General features: G+C 39.0%; 1 protein-coding gene across 2 annotated transcripts in view; it reads left to right on the top strand.

Moving 5' to 3' along the window:
• The window catches only part of GPD2 (glycerol-3-phosphate dehydrogenase 2), a 142,883-nt gene that overhangs the window by 49,014 nt on the left and 73,036 nt on the right, over positions 1-20,833 (top strand). For both annotated transcript variants that reach the window (XM_046019365.1, XM_046019364.1), the window contains exon 3: positions 7,939-8,110. In XM_046019365.1, the coding sequence (XP_045875321.1) occupies positions 7,939-8,110 (172 nt within the window). The remainder of the gene's footprint in view (positions 1-7,938; positions 8,111-20,833) is intronic.

Below are 20,833 nucleotides of genomic sequence, written 5' to 3' on the forward strand. Positions count from 1 at the left end.
CAGGACAACCTGGTTGTTAATTGCCTGTGGTCTTTAAATATGCACTTCTTTCAGAAATAGACACTAATTATTAGATCTTTTTTTCGGTCTCACCTGAAGTTGCAAATGTCTAGGATTTTTTTTTTTGTTTGTTTAATTTGCAAGTCTAATGGTGCACATAGTAAAACTGATCTCATTCTGAATCCTGTTCTGTTCCCTGGGATATAAACCCTCAAAGATTATGAACTTGGCTCTCAGTTATCTGTAGGTGTTCACAGGTAACAGTCTCTTGACAAAAACCACACGTTTGCTATCAGAGTTCTGGAGGAATCTTGTCTTTTTAAAACATAGACGAACATTTGCTTACAAGTTAAAAAAAATTCCTATTTCTCCATAGACCATCATAATTAAATATCAGAAATAAAAACATAAGGTAATATTAAATATTCTCCTAATTCTACCAGGATAAGAATTTTTTTGTTTGGGAGCTGTGGTTGGAGTTCTTGGACTCTCATTTCTTCTGGCTTCAGTGGTGGAATCATAGTATTGGGCTTTTCCTGTTTCTAGCCCAGGGTCAGCAAATGTCTCTGCCTGTAGGGGCTAGAGTAGGTGACACAAAAGCGTGAAACAGTAGTGCGAGCCCTGCACTAACAAGACCACATAATCCCTGCCCAAGGGATCTGTGCTGTTGCAGCAGATTTATTTCAGAAATCACTGTTATATGAAATATAGCAACTTTTAAGTATTGGATATGCAACACATGTTTTTAAGAAAGTAGTGTGCTGCACAAATACATTAGGATGACTTCTGGTTTTAGCACATGCTGTTCCCACTTCCTTTCCTGTCACTGTTACCCATCTAATGCCTTGTAGTCCTTCTTGACTTGACGTACGTATAATTTCCAGGAAATCTTCTCAGGTCTGGATGAAGTGTATGTCCTGTGGCCTTTATAGCCTCTTCTCTATCTTAAATCTGCCTGTTAAGCAATATTATGATTGACTGTTTATTTTTTTGTTTTGTCCTCCAATCTATAGACCTGCCAAGGACCTCTAATACATATTGATTGGATGAGTAAGTGGTTGTGGGTCAGGTGTCTTGTCAGGAATAGACATGTGAGTTTTTGGTCTCTCACATGATTTAGGATATGTTGCCGTTCCAAGGTTTCTCCCAGAATCCCTGGGTCAGTCTTTTAATGGGGCTTATCTCCCAGATTCCTGCTTAATCAAACTGCCTGGAGGAGAGCTGGTCTGAGAAGATTTGGAGCACAAACACCTCTGTTCTTAAAGCACGTTGCTACTTACCACCACTGTTTTATTCTGGCTGCTTTTCTCTTCTTTATTTGCCATCAGCCAACATATTCTAGGGAAGGTAGAGTACAGATGTGTTTTTGAGACTCAAAGCCATATGAAGCCATATGAGTCTCTCTCTTGTCATAATTATAAGTACGGCCTTAGGCTGTGTTTACTGCCTCTAAAATAAACTTGGTGCTTAGCTTCTCAGTTGCAACACTTCCCAGCTTTTATGGGGGAAAATATAAACAGAAATAAAATGTTGTTTTAAATGTGGTGTCAGAAATTAAATAAATTACCCTCAATAGTGCTGCATCTTTAAAAAAAATTTTTTTGGAACAACTCTTCAGGAAAGCATTCACAACAAAACCATGGTAAAAAACCCAGAAACTTTCAGAGTGTGGTAACTGGTGATAGCTCATCCTATTCTAACTGATAAGTCTGTCTCTTTATTTTTTTCTCCCATTATATATTGTCTGTGTGGTGTAGTTGTATAACACGTAGTCTGTGCGCAGGCTGTGGAGGTACGGTTTCCAGCTCTTCCGTATCCAAGCTGCATTAATCACCGGCCAATTACTTGGCTTTCATTTGTCTCAGTTACTTCTTCAGTAAAATGGAGATCACAATAGTACTGAACTTATGGGGTTATTATGAGGATTAAATGAATAGGAAAAAGTAAAAGGTTTATAACAGTGGCCGACATATGAATACTAGATTCATATTGGCTTTTTTTTTTAAATGGAAGAATAGTTGATGTATATAGTATTGTATTAGTTTCAGGTGTTCGACAGTGATTCAGTATTTACATACACTACAAAAAGTGATTCAGTATTTATATACACTACAAAAGACTTACACAGTAAGTCTAATTACCATCCATCACCATACAAAGTTGTTAGAATATTATTGACTGTTTTCCCTGTGCTGTACGTCGCATCCCTGTGTCTCCTTTATTTTATAACTGGAAGATCATACCTCTTAACCCCTTCGTCTCTTTTTGCCCATCTCTCCTACACTCCTCCCCTCTGGCAACCATCAGGTCATTTTTGTATCTTGGAGTTTTTTTCTGTTTGTTTGTTTGTTTGTTTTGTTTTTTTAGATTGATACAGTATTTGTCTTTATTTCACTTAGCTTGGTATCCTCAAGGTCCATCTATTTTGTCACAAATGGCAAGATTTCATCCTTTTCTATGGTTGAGTAGATATAGGTACAATATACAGCTAAGTAATATATATATTTTATTTGTAAATATATATATATATATAAAATGGAGTATCTCACACACACACACAAACACTTACACATCCTACATCTTTGTTATCCATTCAACTAGTTTTCATTTTCTTCAGATGAATACCCAGAAGTGGAAATGCTGGATCATATGGTATTTCTACTTTTTAATTATTTGAGGAACCTCCTTACTCTCTTTCCAATGTACACTCCCACCAGCTGTGTATGATGGTTCCCTTTTCTCCACATCCTTGCCAACAGCTGTTCTTGTGCTTTAAAAAAAATTGTTATTTATTTATGTATTTATTTATTATTTATTTGTTGTAGAGGGCGTGGCTCAAAGGGAGAGGGAGATAGAGAATCTTAAGCAGGCTCCATGCTCAGTGTGGAGCCCGATGCAGGGCTTGGTCTCACAAACCTGAGATCAGGACAGGAGCCGAAATCAAAAGCCAGACACTTAACTGCTGAAGCCACTCCAGCACTCCAGCAGCTTTATTTATTTATTTTTTAAAGAAGGCTCCATGCCAGCTATGGAACCCAGTGTGAGGCTTGAACTCACAACACTGAGATCAAGACCTGATCTGAAATCAATAGTCAAATGCTTAACCAACTGAGTTACAGAGGTGCCCCTTATATTTTTTGATACTAGCCATTCTTTTTCTTTTTTTTTTTATTTTTAAAATTTATTTGTCAGAGAGAGAAAGCACAAGCAGGGGGAGTAGCAGGCAGAACAGGCCAAGGGAAAAGCAGACTCCCTGCCGAGCAAGGAGCCTCATGTGGGACTCAGTCCCAGGACCCTAGGATCATGACCTGAGCTGAAAGCAGCCACTTAACTAACTGAGTCACCCAGGTGTCCCGATACTAGCTATATTGAGAAGTATCACATCATATCTCATTGTGGTTTTGATTCGCATTTCCCAGATGGTTAGCAATGTTGAGCTTCTTTTTGTGTGCCTGTTGGCTCTCTACACATGTCTGCTTACTTTTTTTAAAGTCAAGTTTATTGAGGTAGAATTTGGGGTATAATTTACATTATGTGATATAATTCATCCTTTATATATACAGTTCTATCAGTTTTGGCAAGCCACATACAGTCATATAACCAGCACCACCGTGAAGATACAGGACATTTCTATCCTCCTCAAAATTTCTCTCCTGTTCTTTGTGGTCAGTGTTGCCCTCCCACTGTCCTCAGACTCTGACAGTCCAATCTCTTTCCTGACCCTATACGTTTGCTTTTACAGAATGTCATGTAAATGGAATCATGTCATAAATAGACTTCTGAGTCTGTCTTCCATAAAGGCCCATGTAGTCAATGTTTTAGATTTGCAGGCCGTACCATCTCTCTCTCTCTCTCTTTTTTAAAGATTTTATTTATTTATTTGACAGACAGAGATCACAAGTAGGCAGAGAGGCAGGCAGAGAGAAGGGGCAGGACGCAGGCTCCCCACTGAGCAGAGACTCCTATGCAGGGCTTTATCTCAGGACCCTGGGATCATGACCTGAGCAGAAGGCAGAGGCTTTAACCCACTGAGCCACCCAGGCGCCCCAGCCGTACCATCTCTGTTGCAACTTCTCTGCTTTGCTATTACAGTCATGTGCTATCCACGAATGATTGGGTGTGGTTCCTACTAAAATCTGGCTTTTTAAAACAGATGGCAGCCAGATTTGGGTGGTAACCCATAATTCGCTGACCCCTAACTTAGCAGAGTCCATTTGAGATCCAGTAATGTTGTCAGGTCTCTCAGTGGTTTGTTCTTTTCATTGCCAATTATTGTTCCATTGCATAAAGACACCACAGTTTGTTTAGTCATTTGCCAGTGATAAATAAAGCCACTGTAAACATTTTTTGTGTGTGAGCACAGCTTTTGATTTCTCTTGAGTAATTACCTAGGAGAGGATTGCTAGGTTGGATGATAAGTGTGGTTTACTTTTATAAGAAACTCAAGTTTTCCAAAATGGCTGTATCATCTTGTATTTCTACCAGCAATATAAGAGAGTTCCAATTGTGTTGTATCTTCTTCAAATTGTGTTGTATCACTTGGTGTTGTCCATTTTTTTTTTTTTTTCTGGTTAAGTTCAACCTACTCTAAAAGACTGTGAAGAATCTTAGAAACTAGAATAAAGATGCTTACCTATAACCTAACTTAAATTGGAAGCCCTTGAAGGCTTTTACACATGGAAATGGCGTGATTTGGGTTTTAAAATAATGACCCCCAACTGCGGTATGCAGACTGACTTGGAGGTAGGCATGGTGAATGTGTAAAGACCTGTGGGAAGATATCATATTAGTAGAGGGAAAAGGGAACAGATCATAACTTGAAAAAGGACAGTGAAAATGAAGTGACTGGGCCTGAGACTTTTTTAGGATGTGGAACGGATAGTACTCAGTGGTTGATCCAATATGGAACTTAAGAGAGTAGCCCAAGCTGCTCAATTCAAAATGGTTCCTTCCCTGATAAACACTGACAGGGAAAAATTTTCAATTTTGAGATATATGTGGGACATCCAAATGGAAGTGCCAAATGGGTAGTTTGATGTCTGGATTCTGGAATAGGGGAACAAAGTTGGAAGTCAGTGTGGTATAAAGTTATATGACCATGATGAGGTGGAAGAAATTCTCTAGAAAGGCCCAAGAGGACCTAAGTGCTTAATGTTGAGGAGTAGAGAGGGACCTCTGGAGGAAACTAGGAGAGAGTGCTTAAGAGAGGCTGGAGAGAGAGAGAGCCCAGCTCAGTTGTCTCTCAGATGCCAAGGTGAGTGAACAGAAAGTTGTGAGCTGAGGTGACAGCTAACTTGAGGGATAAAATGTGCTGACTGGATTTCACAGCAAAGTGGACATGAGTCAGTTTTGGTGGTGGTGGTGGTGAGGGTGGTGGTGTGTATGTGAAAATGCAGATTAAAATGAATTGAGGAGTTGGTTGAGTGAGTAGGAGGTGAGGCAATAGAAAAAGCAAGGGTATACAGGACTTTCCAGAACTTTTAGGATGGTAAAAACATATGTAAAAGGCATTTTTTATTCTTAAGGTGAGATGGGATAGAGTGTCGTGTGGGGGCGGAAGGATGAGAGAAGGAACAAAGGCAGAGAAACAGTGCAGTGCATGGAATGAGAAGCCCATAAGGCATAAGGGTGCCCATCAGACCCAGCATCTTGCTGAGGAACAAATTCAGTTGAGTTTAATATTCATAGTTACAACCCGTTAGCAGAGTAGAACAGGGGCCTTTTAGTGTTACCAAGTTCTAATGACTTATATAATCATGATACAGTCCTTAAATTTATTTCTTGAGTATTTCTATAAAACTTACCAAGCAGAAAATGTCAGATTTTTTTTTTTTTTTTTTTTTGGATGTGTGAAAATGCTCTGGCAGTTTAGTCACTTGTCAGTCTTATGTCCAAGTACTACCCATCTGTCATGGCCCAGCTGAATCCTCAAATGAAAGACCCTCCCTCCTTGACCAGAACGGTCATAGCCTGGTACTTCTTTGCTTTACTCTGGCATTTTGTTCTTTCTACATACTTTTATATATATGAATATATATATATATAATTATTATTCTTTTCCTCCTCCTCTTTCTTTGACGATAGAAGGCAAAGACCGTGACAAAAAAAAAAAAGTCATGTTCCCCCCAAACCTAGCAGTTAGATTTATTTAGTTACCGTAAATGTATGTATGTATGTATGTAAATGTGAACATGGAGAAAAGGGAAATGGGAAATGGTTATTAGTAGATAATGGGAGGAGTTGTGTAAAGGTGAATAAGATTTTTGTAGTATGTGTCGGGATCACCAGCCTGAAAAATTATGGCACCTGATTATAATCTTTTGTTTTTATAAGACTTGGTAAAGTGGGATTTAAAAGTTCCCTTTTACCGGCCATTAGATGATTAAATTATTTAATAAGTAACAGCAACAACTCTGTGGTGGTGCTTTACAGTTTACCATCTACACTCATCTCATTCGTCCATCAGACTGAGCACAACGTGGAGATGTAGAGCTAGAGACATCACAGGGGTTTATCCCATTCTGCAAAGGAAGAAACCAACGCCCAGGGAGATAATGTGTCAGAAGTCACATACTGGTAAAGAAGAGCGCTGAGACCAAAGCCAGGAACCTCTGATCTGGGTGTTTTTTTGTTTTGCTTTGTTTTGTTTTTTTAGTGTCCTTTGTGGCTTCTAGATTTATTTTTATAGAAATCCAATAGGCCTGACAATAATTCAATTCAATTTTAAGGAAAAACTTGGTTTATTTTATTTAAATGGATAAAAAAATCACTTACCAGAACAATATCTTGTTTGGAGTTAAGATCATCTTTTCCTGAGCAGTCTCTGGCCTTGTGGTTAAAGAGCTTCCTCTGTAGCTCCCACAGCAGAATGGGAAAAACACTGCCAGCATCACACTGATGCTGGGATTTAGAGGAAGGAAAACAGAACTTACAAACCTGTGGATAACTAACTGTTAGAGCAGCTCTAGCCAGCGCTGTTCACTACAGTGATTAAATCAAGTATAGCATTTTACTCATCTGTTTTTCTGGGCTTTTGATTCTGCTTTCTGACAACTACTTTTTTTTTTTTTTAAAGATCGTTTTTTATTAAGGACAATAACTTACATTCTAATGAAAGAAAAACTAGAAACAGGGAAGGCCATTATCCTTTGGGGGGGGGCTTAGCTGGCTTTATTTTATAGTTAAAGCCTTCAAATATTGAAATAGTATATACTAAATATATAAAATCTAGAATTTTATATTAAAATATTTAAGGGGGAAGCTTCTGACTAAAATCCTTTAAAAAAAATATTTGCATTGGCCATAGTTGATCATTTAAATACGACAGTAACTTTCATTAAACAGATTCTTTTTTGATTATACTGACCTAAACTCATAGACCTCCAAGCTCTAGAATCTATTTTTGCCAGAAGTATTAAAGAACGAAGAACATACACTTTTAAGAAATTGCAGAAAGGCATAAAGTGCTTTTTTCCTCCTCCTTTCAACACTTTTAAATGTTATCTGAATGAATTACTGTTATGGGGTAAAACATTTCCTTCTGTTCTCCTATAAATTGTCTTTGACTAGGTATTTGGGAATTGCTGTACAGTGTGGGAAATAGTTGAACCTGGCTGTTTATGAAACCAAAACAAGCAGTTGAGATACTGAATCTGAAACCAGGTGTTCCCTGCCTAAATGGTTATGGCTTATTAAAACACAACAGAAGAGAAATACCGCTTCCCCCTCCCATCCACCCCCCCACCCCACCCCGGATTGTAAGGCCTTTTCTTTTCTACAGGGCAGTTAGTCCGGTGGCTCTCTGTGGTCTGTGGACTACGGTCTAGCTTTGGTTTTGTTTGTCTCCATTACACATCTCTTCTTCGGGCGTACTGTCAGGTGTATTGCACTGGCATTCCCATGAAAAACTAAAAGCTGACTTTGGACTCTTAACACCAGGTGAGCTTGGCCTATGTCGAAGCAGCCGAGTGCGTCACAGAACCTGTTAACAGGGAGCCTCCTTCCAGAGAAGCTCAGCTACTGACCTTGCAAAACATGTCTGAATTCGACATCCTTGTCATTGGAGGAGGAGCAACAGGGTGCGGCTGCGCACTGGATGCCGTCACCAGAGGTGAGTCCCCACGTGGGTGGATGTTTTCCAGACGGAGGTTTCCTGTCCCCCACCCTCTCCCCCAGTCAGACACGCGGTGTGCGCTCTAGACTAGTAAAGTCACGTTTCTGGCGTGTTGCCGGATTTTCCAGCCTTTGTGAAGCACCTTCATAGTTTCTTAATCTAGGCACTCGCACAATTTTAAAATTAAACATAGCTGGTATTTTACGCGTAAAATTTCTTTAAGAAGAAATTTCTTTAAAAAGAAAACTTAACTTCCCATGACTTCATGAATTTGCTCTTTTTGCTTATTTCTTTCTAATATCCTAAAGTAAATGTCTTTTAATGAAATAAAAAATATGTATCCTATGGTCTGAAATCACATTTGTGTCAGGGAAGGGTAGAAAAGACTTATTAAAATGAGTTCATCTATTAAAACAACTCTTTTTTCCTGTAACTCTTAAAAACATTTCTTCCAGTGAGATATGGACTTCAGTTTAGGAGACTTGAATTTATTGTGAATTCATGACGGAAAAGACAGTTGCTAACCTGTAGTTCTGTCTCAGGCACCCAATTCGTCAGCCTTGGGAAAGGCATGTTGAAAAGCTCTTTAAAAACGGAAACATGACATGTAAAGAAAGAAATTGTAGTATGGAGCACCAGTGCTCTTCCATGTGATATAGTTAATAAGATAATTTGATTTTTGCCTGTGATTATTATTAGTGTGGAGTTTGGGGTGAAGGGAATATGGGTACATATCCTGTCTCAGCAGTTTTATTAGATGTGTTTATAGTTATGGACACACACACACATGCACTCACTTGGGCCAATTCCTTAATTTCTGTAAGGTTCCTCATCTTTCCAATAAGTTAGAAATACCTTCTTTGAATGTTTTTTTGAGGATTAAATGTGAAATAATGAAGACAGCTTTTGTGTGCTTGTCACACAAAATAGAAGCTCAGGAAGTTGTAGACAGTATTTATAGATATTATTATTATTATTGTTATTATTATTATTAAGTAAGCTCCACATCCAATGTGAACTGGAACTCATGATCCTGAGATTTAAGAGTCGCATGCTTGGGTGCCTGGGTGGCTCAGTGGGTTAAGCCGCTGCCTTCGGCTCAGGTCATGATCTCAGGGTACTGGGATCGAGTCCCACATCAGGCTCTCTGCTTGGCGGGGAGCCTGCTTCCCTCTCTCTCTCAATCTGCCTGCCTCTCTGCCTACTTGTGATCTCTCTCTCTCGCTGTCAAATAAATAAATAAATAAATCTTTAAAAAAAAAAAAAAAAAAGAGTCGCATGCTTTACCACCAAGCCTACCAGGTACCCCTATAATTGCCATTATTAACATGAAGGCAAAATACTTTTATTTTTTAATTATTATTTTTTAAGATTTTATTTATTTTATTTTATTTTTTTTTTTTTTAAGATTTTATTTATTTATTTGACCGACAGAGATTAGAAGTAGGCAGAGAGGCAGGCAGAGAGAGAGAGGAAGGGAAGCAGGCTCCCTGCCGAGCAGAGCGCCCAATGCGGGCTCAATCCCAGGACCCTGGGATCATGACCTGAGCCGAAGGCAGCGGCTTTAACCCACTGAGCCACCCAAGCGCCCCTATTTATTTATTTTAGAGAGAGAGTACTGGTGTGTGTGAGAGCTGGATAGGGGGAGGTAGTTGTGGAGGGGGAGAAACACAGCCTGTGGAGCCCACATGGGCTCCATCTCATGACTGTGAGATCATGACCCCTAGATCAGGACCCGAGATCATGACCTGAATCAAAAACAAGAGTCGGGGGGCGCCTGGGTGGCTCAGTGGGTCAGGCCGCTGCATTCGGCTCAGGTTATGATCTCAGGGTCCTGGGATCGAGTCCCGCATCGGGCTCTCTGCTCGGCGGAGAGCCTGCTTCCCTTCCTCTCTCTCTGCCTGCCTCTCTTGTGATTTCTCTCTGTCAAATAAATAAAATCTTAAAAAAAAAAAAAAAAAAACAAGAGTCGGATGCTTAACCAGCTGAGCCACCCAGGTACCCCTAAGGCAAAGACTTTGAGAACCAGCTGTCCTAGAGAAATAATCTTTGTAGTATCTAGTGCCCTAGTTGGGCTGGGCACTGCTGCGTGGAACTTTGTCTCTGGGTTGTTTTAGTTACTCTATGATGTTCCAGATTTCTTGTGGTGTCATACTCAGTGGTAATGATTTATTCCATGGAGCAATTCTTCTCAGATTAAGTTACTGCCACATCCTCCCTAGACTTGTACTTGGTTGCCTCACATACCTGATAGAATTTACTTTTCAGACATGAATAAATTTGGCAAGATTTAGGCACATGCACTACCAGCAGGAAAGTGCTGTGGATTTCCTATGATAGCATAGGATCCGCACTGAAGTATTGACCCACCGAGACTTCACAGCTTAGGTCCTTTTTGTCACTTTTAATTAATAGTAAATTCAAATGTAGGCCTTGGAATTTATTATGTTGTCAGGCACTCCCCGATTTTCATAGAACTCCCTGTTTCCGTCCCTGGTTCGTAATTTGTGCCACATTATCCTCGGACATACTAAAGCAGCTGGAAAGAATGGTTGTAGTTACCTTGAGGTATCAGAACTCACCTTTCTCCCCTGGAGGCTTGGGAAGGAGTGTGGAAAGGGAGGGCATGCTGGTAACATAACGGGAGGTCTTGTTAGAGGCTAGCCCTCCCAGGAGTTAGAATTGACCAGGTGACCGTTTTCTGTCCTAGCAGATCATTTCCCCAGTAAGATTCAGAAAAATCTATTGTTTGGTGTTTCCTCTTATGTTCATGTTATGTACTGAAATATATGGCAATTAAAAAAAAATTCAGTTTCACGAATATTCACAATCTGCCTGTTGGATGCATGGCGTTCGCATGATGCTAATGAGCATACAAACTGGATCGACGGTCGATGACTTGAAGGTGCTCACAGTTCTGCTCCTCTGTGTAGTTGGAATGACATCATAGAGGATACGTGCCTTTCAAAAGGCGGGTGGGCATTATGGTTCTATGAAGCAGAGGGTCATTATATCTGCAAAGGGTGGTCAGGAGAAAGAGAGCTGCTATTTAGCATAGGTAGAATTTTAATAGGCAAACATTGCTTGGTGGAAGCGTCCCAATCTGAGTGCACGTGCGGGAGGAAGAGCGTGGAGTCAGCGCGTGTGGGAGACGGCACCTTTCCCTTTGGAGCATCTAGCGGTTAGAGCAGGGTATGAGAGAAGCTGGGGAGGTGGGACTGGGCCTGGTATGCCAGAAGAAGGCCTTTGGACTTTCCTGAACAGGCCACTTTGAGACACTGAAGAGCATTAGATTTGGTGACGAGAATAGATTGGCCGTAAGGAAGGAGCTGGCATGGGCATAAGGTTTAAGACATCTGGAAATAGACAAAGTAGCAAGGAGGTAACTTGATGGTGTAGTAGGATATAAAGAAGGGAGGCAACACGTGCAATTGTTCTCTTCCTTCCTGCATCCATCCATCCATCCATCCATCCATCCATCCAGCCTTCCTTCCTTTTGTTTTCTTTTTCTTTCTTTCTCTCCTTCCTTCCTTCCTTTCTTCTTTCTTTCTTTTTCCCTCCCTCCCTCCCTTCCTCCCTTTCTTTCTTCCTTTCTCTCCTTCCCCTCTCTCTTCCTCCTCCTCTTCATTCCTTCCATCCTTTCTTTCTTCCTAGAGGAACAATCTGAATATTTCTGTGGACTCAGGAAAAAGCCTATACAGGAGGAGAACCTTTATATGCCAATAATAGGAGGCAACATGTGGAACAATGATAACAAAAAATGTATCTTAGGTTTGGTAGGGAGATAAGGGACATCTCTCAGAGGCAAAAACAAAGGGCAAAGATTCTAAGATATAAAAAAGAGAGCCTTTGTGACCAAGAACTGTTTTTATGCACACAAACACAAAGAGAGATGTTCTACTATGGTGGGAGTGGGGGACTTCATGTAGAAAAGATTTAAAACTACCATGTGGAGAATGTGATAGGGAATATGGGTGATTTGCTGTGGTTAGAAAATGTAAATTTGTTATCTATGCAGGATATCTGTGTGTGTGTGTGTCCCCGGTCTTGCTTAGAGTAGAGACAGAGAAAATACACAGTAGGGTAGAACGTGGAATGGAGAACTGACTATATATCAAAGATAGAAGGAGAAAATGAGACAAGATTCTCTGAAGGCAGAGGGCATTGTTTAAATGGAAACCTAGAGCTGGTAGGAAAGTTGAGGGGTGTTGGAGAGCCAGCTTCCTTCAAAGAATTAGGGTAGGTTGCGGGACTGAGTGTACTGATATCGAGGTGACCCCTATTCAGTGCCTTTTCTTCCTTTGAAAAATCTCACTTTCTAGATTTTTCTTTTTCAAAGCCTAGACAAGATCATACTGTAGTCATTACTCTGTAGTGTGTTAATTTCAAATAACAGTATATTTAATCATGTCTGTGCTATTCTTTTTAATGGCTGAAGAATTCATCCCAAGGATGTTCTTGTTAATGATTCTTTAGGTTTCAAGTTTTATTGTTTGTTTGTTTTTCCTATTTAAAACAAAACTGTGAGTCAAGTACTGATCCAGCTCTGAGAATAAGCAGATTAATAAGATGTGGGTTTTGTCCTCCAGGGGCTTATAGTTTGTTAGTCTTTGCTGAACAAGTGCATTTTTCCTTTGGGCAGTGAAGGTCATTGGTAGTGATGAGTGCATGAACTGGTGCATGAGCAGATGACCGCAGTCCTGGTAGGATAGTGATGGAGATGGTGGTGGTGGTGATGACTTTGGGAAGATAAGAGGTTCCAGAGCCTGGCTATTGACCAGATTTTAAATTTTTTTAGTTAGTAACGATTGACCGAATGTCTTATATATGGAGCTTTATATCTACAGAATATCCCTTATAAGAGGGATGGATAAACCTTAGTTTTTATTTCTTTTATTATGCTGGTAGCCCTTGAGGGAGTAGGATTTATAATTAAAAGGTACAGAGATGCTGAAGTTAATCTATATTTATCCTTTTACTACAATTTCTGATCATATCAGTAGCCCTCTGAAGTGTGAAATAATCATGGGCATTTGGTTAATGAATTGTGCATTGTTGCTGTTCATTCATGGAATTTGCTCTTTTATTATATTTGATGCTTCACTTAACAACAAATTTTGCTTTCTCTGCGTTTGATATGTTTTTACCAAATTATTCCTGATTGTATCCATTAATCTTTAGTCACATTTGACAAAAATAAATTACCGTGATCTTTTAAAGTTACCAGTAATAATTAGATTTTTCAGGACATCAAAGTTTTGGGGGAACCACTAGATGTTAAAGGGCTTGTATAGAAATGTTTGCACAAGCTTTTTGATGGAATACTATGCCTAAATGCAATTTTGGTAATGGATAAACAAAGACTGTAGAAGGCAGAGAAAAAGTCATGTAGGTTTCCTAATGAACATTTATTTGCATTCTTACCTTCTGCATTTTCTTGGGAATCAATTTTCGTTTGTTTCATTTGGGAATATGATTTTATAAGCATAATATGCACAATTCTCGTCACGTTCTTCTGCAGGTTTCCAGGATCAATAGAAATCACTTCTCTGTTTAACACTGGGTCCAGTCTCTGGGCAGGAGCCCAGCCTTGAAGCACTGTTGGAGGCACTCTGCCCCCAGCGAGAGCTGGAATGAGGAGACTCTATATAATATAGATTATATCTATATCTGATATAGATATAATCACCCCCTCAGGGTTCTTCAAGGAGTTTGTTTCCGTTCTTTTTGTTCTTTTATGCGATTTTACCTGTATGTATCGGGGATCACCTAGGACATTTTTGGTTTAAAATCTGATTCATGGGGCGCCTGGATGGCTCAGTGGGTTAAAGCCTCTGCCTTTCGCTCGGGTCATGGTCCCAGGGTCCTGGGATCGAGCCCCGCGTCGGGCTCTCTGCTTGGCAGGGAGCCTGCTTCCTCCTGTCTCTCTCTCTGCCTGCCTCTCTCCCTACTTGTGATCTCTATCTGTCAAGTAAATAAAATCTTTAAAAAAAAAAAATCTGATTCATAAGTTTAACCTTTATGGCTTTTAATTCACATTCCGGAGAAGACTGCCTCTTGCAGGAGGGAAATGTTCATTGTAGTTCTCCTGGTCAAAAAAAGGTATACATACTTTTAGTTTATGAATGGTATGTGTTTGGTAGTTCCTCAATTCTCAGTTTCTGCGCATCTAACAGTATAGCCCAGTGATTAAGGACACAGGTTGTGAAATTAAAATGAAGTGGGATCAAGTCTTGGCTTCATCACATACTCGCTTTATGAGCTTCTACTAGTGTCTTAACCTTGTAGAGAGCCTCAAGGTTCTCAGGCATAAGTAAAAGAGAACAATGACACTTTTCTGACTACGTAAAGGTTGGTGAGAGGGAGGAGGTGTGTGTATTGTAGAAAAAGGGCAGAAGAGGAAGAGCCTGGGAAGATGGTGCATTCTGGGAATTAGAGGTCTGCACCTTCACCCCCTTCTACTTCCACCCCTTTACCATGATGACGGAAGAGAAAAATCCTATGTTAGGACAGCAGACTTGCAAAGATGAAGTTTGCAGTTTTCTGAACTCTCCTAGTTAGATCAGACTGCGAAGTCCTACTAAAATTTTTTGGAAATTTAATGCAATTTTAATTAATATACTGCTTTTCTTTGACAGGATTTGGGGGTGGTCCTTGAAAAATTATGCTAAAATTTATCTGGAAAAATGAGCCTATGAGATTTACTGTATGAATTCTGAAAAAGAATAATGATAGCACATGGGTGCTCTGCTGGTTGAGCATCTGCCTTCAGCTCAGGTCAAGATCCCAGGGTCCTGGGATCAGCCTGCCTCAGGCTTCCTGCTCAGCAGGGAGTCTGCTTCTCTCTCTCCCTCTGCTGCTCCCCCCGCTTGTGCTCTCTCTCTTTCTCTTGGTCAAATAAATAAATAAAATCTTTTTAAAAAAGAAGAATAATAATAGAAGATATAGAGGTCTATCAGATATTAAAGTGTATCTAAAGCTACTTAAAATAGTTTGCTAAACAAATATAGAGATAAGTGGAACCAAAGAGCCTAGAAATAGACCTAGATACATAAAATTCAGAATATGGTAAAGGCAGCATTTCAAATCTGCCATTATTAGTTATTTAATAAGTGTGTTGGAGTATCTGCTTCCCTAGGTTTTTATTTGTATTTGAATATATGTATGTTCTTACATGTACATAGATACACGTATATACACACATAAATACATATGTGTATATATTCTGTTTGTCATATTCAAAGTGAACCAAGTATATAACCATAAAACACCATAAACCTATCAGAATAAAGTATATGTGATTTTTTAAAAGATTTTATTTATTTGACACAGAGAGAGATCACAAGGAGGCAGAGAGGCAGGCAGAAAGGGAGGGCGAAGCAGACTCCCCGCTGAGCAGAGAGCCCAATGTGGGGCTGGATCCCAGGACCCTGAGATCAGGACCTGAGCCGAAGGCAGAGGCTTAACCAACTGAGCCACCCAGGTGCCGCAGTATATGTGAATATTTAAAAGGAAAAAAAAAAAGAAAGAAAAGGAGTAAGGTATTTTTAAGCAGGACAACAATAGAGCCATTTTCCTTTTGGAAAATTTTGCTACATCTGATTTCATAAAAATTAAATTTTGTCTACGGCAAAAAAATAATAAACACATGTGAGACTGCGAAAGTATTTAGAACATAGCAGACAGGGTTTGTTATATTGTTTTCAACTTTTCTATATTCTTTGATTTAGAATGTGTGTGATAAACAGTGCATAGCTGAATTCCTTTGTGATTTTTTTTCTCCACCCAACATGGGGCTCGAACTCATGACCCCAACATCAGGAGCCACATGCTCTCCCGTCTGAGCCAGCCAGGAGCCTCTGAACTTTTTTTTTTTTTTTGGCTTAATAGATAAAATCTATGTTTACTTTTTTTTTTTTAAGATTTTATTGTATTTATTTGACACATAGGTATCACAAGTAGGCAGAGAGGCAGGCAGAGAGAGGAGGAAGCAGGCTCCCTGCTGAGCAGAGAGCCCAATGCCAGGCTCCATACCAGGACCCTGGGATCATGACCTGAGCTGAAGGCAGAGGCCTCAACCCACTGAGCCACCCAGGCTCCCCTATCTTTAGTTTTCAATTAAGTTTTTTATTTTGATTCCACTTAGAATCTATCTTTAAAAAGGGTAATTTGATCCACTTAAAGATAGCTTCTATCTATTAAGCATAAAGAAAGAAGAATGGAATTTGATCCATTTCCATTTGTTTGGATACCATATGCATTTATTTTGTATTTTTTACTTTACATCTTTTATTTTGCTTCTTTTTCTTCCTTCCTTTCATTATTCATATGAGATCACTTTTGTATCACTGTTTCCATACCTTAAACTCTATACATAGAGTCCTTTCCACCCTCGAATCCCATCAGAGACTTTTCCCAGAGTCAGATTGAGGTTCTTTGACATGTGCTGATATTGGGCATCGTGCAGACCAGTTGCTGAGCGAGCTGGTGGTGCTTTGGCTTAGGTGATGCTCTCTGTGTCTGTCTTCCTATCTCCTAGATATGTCCCCGCAGATAGTCCACAGCCCTGGACAGTGGTCAGCAGAAGCATCTCCCCCACCCCTTACACTGGCTGAAGCCCTTCGTCAGTTCCCAGCATTCAGGTGGTCAGTCTGGCTCTCTTACCTCTGCTTGAAAGGAAGACCTGTATTCCTCTTGACTTTCAGGGATTGAATTTTTTGTTGCTTTTGCCTGGTTTAGACCCAGGGCTCAGCAAGCAGAGGCTTTTGGCCTAACCACTGTGCTCTGAGTTTCTGCTACATTTCTGATCCAAAGTGTGTTTATTTTCGAATCAACCACATTCCTTAAATATACACAGAGACTATTTTCTCTGTGTGTGCAGACGAAGAGGAGTTCAAAGCTGAATTCATAATGCCATATTGACCCAAATTTTACTTACAGCAATTTATAATAGCAAAAACCTGAGGTCTGGTTTAATAAATTGGTTACATTCAGTTATTGAAAGAGGTTTATGCCTATTTTCAGGACAATGGCTAAAATGTATCATAAATTTGAAAACAAATTGTGAAGAATGAATTCATCAATTCTATTTGTGTTTAAAGCAAAAAGGTACACAGGTTGTATACTTTCATAAACATATTAAGTTTCTGGTAATATATATGGGACATTTTTATCATTAACATTGGTTATGTCTAGATTTTGCAAATGGGAAGCCAGTGGTGTATTAGTCTCTCTTTTCATCCCTTGGATATTCCTCCTCTCTTTGAACACTGGCAATATTTATAATAAAAAAGTAAAAAGAGGAAGCAACAACAACTCCCTTCTCCACTTATAACTATATGACTCTAATTAATGTTATGGTTTAGTAAATTTTTGTGCCTCCATACTCTGTGTGTACTGAAGGAACACAAAGTATGTTAATGATACATTCTACTGCAACATGGTATCTGTATTAATAGTTTATCTGTTTCCTCATATAAATAGCAATGATATTAAATAATCAATCCAATATTCTGTAAAATGTTAACATTCATTGTTAAAAAGAACTAAACCATTGCATAGGATTCATATTGCTGAAATTAACAAGCCAGGTTTACTTTGCCCTGTGGAGGAGGGGTGTTATTTTTTTAGAAAATCCATCTTTCATATAAAATGTTCAGCCTTTGGGTTAGTTCCTTGTCTTATTAATGGCATTGGCTTTCTGAAATCCAAAGGCAAGTTCCCAAAGCTTTTCTGAAGAAGGATAAACAGTATTTTTCCTTCATGGGACATGGGGCTTTAATATTTTTGCTATGCTATTAATGTACAGAGTGTCTAAATTTTGTATTTGTGTATTACCTTGGTGCCTCCACTAGGTAATTTACAAGGATTTATCTCTCCTTTCTATTTAAAAATATCCAAATAATGCCACATCTGAAAATTTATTCTAATGGAATAATTAAAAATGCAAAGAGTTTAAGCGAAAATATGTTGCAGTAATATCTGTGATAGTGAAGGTATGAAATAACCCAAATGTTCAAAAATAAGGAATTGAATATAAATCATTGTAAATATTTAATGTAATACTTATTCATACATTACAAATAAAATTATAGAAAAATATGTATTGACATGGGGAGATGTTTACAATAAATAATGTTAAATGAAAAAATGGAATATATCATATGATCCTATTTTTGTAAAAATGTACATATGTGATTATATACATGCATAGAAAATGTGAACGTTTAAATGTTCACAAATGTCAGCTGTGGTTATCTCTAAGCAGTGCGATTACAGGAGAGTTTTATTTTGTTCTCTTTACTTCTCCGCATTTATTATATTGAGCATGTTTTCATGCATAATAAGATAATCAGTAAAAGGTATTAAAATATACTTCTGTTTTATATCACGTTGTGAAAGTTAAATGTCGTACTATTCTTCCCCTTAGAGGGTAATTACTCCTCCATATTCATTCAACTGTCTTGAGCCACAAATCGGGTAGTTGAAAGTGCTTGGTATCTAGACGTTCTCACTCGGGTTGGCAAAGGCAAAGCTATAAAGAGCCTTATTTAGTTCATGCCCCTTGCAACACATCCCTCAGGACACAATCTGAACTCGCTAAAAGATGGGTTGAAGATGATGGTAAAGGCAGATTTCGCGCACTTTATTCTTCCACTGTAGCTAACCTAGTTACTCCATCTAAGATTTTACAGTCATTTCACTCCGAATACTAGTACTTCACCACTGTCAGGAAATTGCTGTGAATACCTACGGAAAGCAGTCAAGAATAAAAAAAATAAACAAAATAACAGTACCACTCCTAAATGTTCTAGTTCGTCTCAGCAGCGACAGAGCTCACTGCTTTCCATAAAAAGGAACTGCTAAGAAGAAAGGAAAAAAAACAAAAACTCTTCCTCATAAAATCTTGAACTAGTTAAGTTGAATTACTGTAAATGCACATTGTCAGGCATGTAGGGAGGCCGTTCTTTACACTCTGAAGGAAGATCTTCCCGAGCGCCTCAAATCCAGAGCCAGCAGTAGTTGCTTGAAGCCTCAGTACATTATTTTGATGTCCTTCAAACTTAATGATGTTACCTAAGAACATAAAATGTTAGCATTAAATGTCACTTAAAAATACTGTTCATTATCTTTAAGAAGGTAAAACAGTAGCCTCTTTTCACTTTCTTGCTTTATACTTGAAGTATCAGAAAACTGAGCTCTTAATTTTGGATCAGTAATTTTCGAGGCAAGGAAAATTTTGGATTTTTGAGGGGGGAAACAGAAAGGAACATAGTAGATAATGCAACTGTGCAACATTACAAGGCTTTTAAAAATTTCACTGTCTTTGCTGTAGTCGGTTAATCAGTTAAAAAGATATTTGTGAGAAACAGAACTTCTAGTGATGTCTTGATTTTGCCTCAGTTCCCTCCTCCCTCATTCCATTGTGCTCATTCAACAAAAATAAGAAAACATTTGGTGTATAATAGCAGCTGAAAATTTAAAAATATTTTCTTTTTCTCCCCAAATATCTGGGTTTGTGTGTGTGTGTGTTGTTCTGGAAACTTTTGGAAATACTTTTAGATTACATGAATATATCAATTTAGCTGTAACTTTGGAGGTTACATTTTTATGTTTTTTTGCTCTGGAAGAAGCAGTATCATTTCGCTCCAGAAATTCTGGTGGGTAGCTTGATGATATGACACTAGAAATAATAGGACAAGCAAAACAGCCTGGTTTGACAGAGAAGCCCATTTTAACTTTTGTTGGTATTCACTAGGGTTTCTCACATAAATACATGTGAATAACTTTTTTAAATGTCCAATACTTGCAAAAGCAGTTTTGAGGCTTTGAAGTGTTAGCTCTCACTTACATATCCTGAAATATCCTCCTGAGATGGCTTGCTAATTCCTAGAGTAGTTCCCTGCCTCACACTCTGTCAGTTTAGGAAAGAAAAAAAAAAAAATGCATCCTGATAACACAAGCCCATAAATTTCTCTCTTCATCTTCTGCCTTGTGAGGCTGGACTCTTCACTGCCCTGCCCCTACTATATGGCACACATCCCCTAAATGGTCTGCCCCCTCACTTCTCCCCTCCATCCCTACCCTCCACCCCCACAGAAAGATCTTTCTAGAATAGTAACCCTATTTCCCAGCTTACAATGCTTTGGTACTTCCCCCGACAGCACAATCGTGTTTCTCAAAACAATATCCAAGAATTTCTGGAAAAAAAATGAAATTTTATTCCTTTTTTATAATCATCATAATAAAAAAAGCAACCAGCAATCCCCTTCCTCAAAATGGATAACTTGGAACTGAGAACAGTGTTGAGGCTCATCCTTCTTTGGCACTGATGCCAAATCTCGTACTTCTGACAAAGCATGTGCTTCTCAAACCAATCTCCGACTTGGAGCCATGGTCTCAAGGCATTTTCTTTTTCAGGAAACTCAGATATTACTTACTTGTGAGAAACACTGGCCCATAGGACAGAGTCCAAATTCCCCAGTGTGGATGAAAGGTCCTTTGTGATCTGCCTTTTACTATTCCTGCCCCTGGATCTCCTTCACATCGTCCCAGCCCCTGAGTGACAAGCGGCCCCTAAACGAGCTCGGCCATCTCAAGCATTTGCCTTTCTCTTGTTTAAGTACTTGTTTTGTTTTGTTTTGCCAGTGATAATTCCGTCCCCTCCTATCTTCAACACATACTACTCCATAAACTCAACCCGATGTGTGATTAAAAACT

The sequence above is a fragment of the Meles meles genome, chromosome 9, assembly GCF_922984935.1.
Source record: "Meles meles chromosome 9, mMelMel3.1 paternal haplotype, whole genome shotgun sequence".
NCBI classification, from domain to species: Eukaryota; Metazoa; Chordata; class Mammalia; order Carnivora; family Mustelidae; genus Meles; species Meles meles.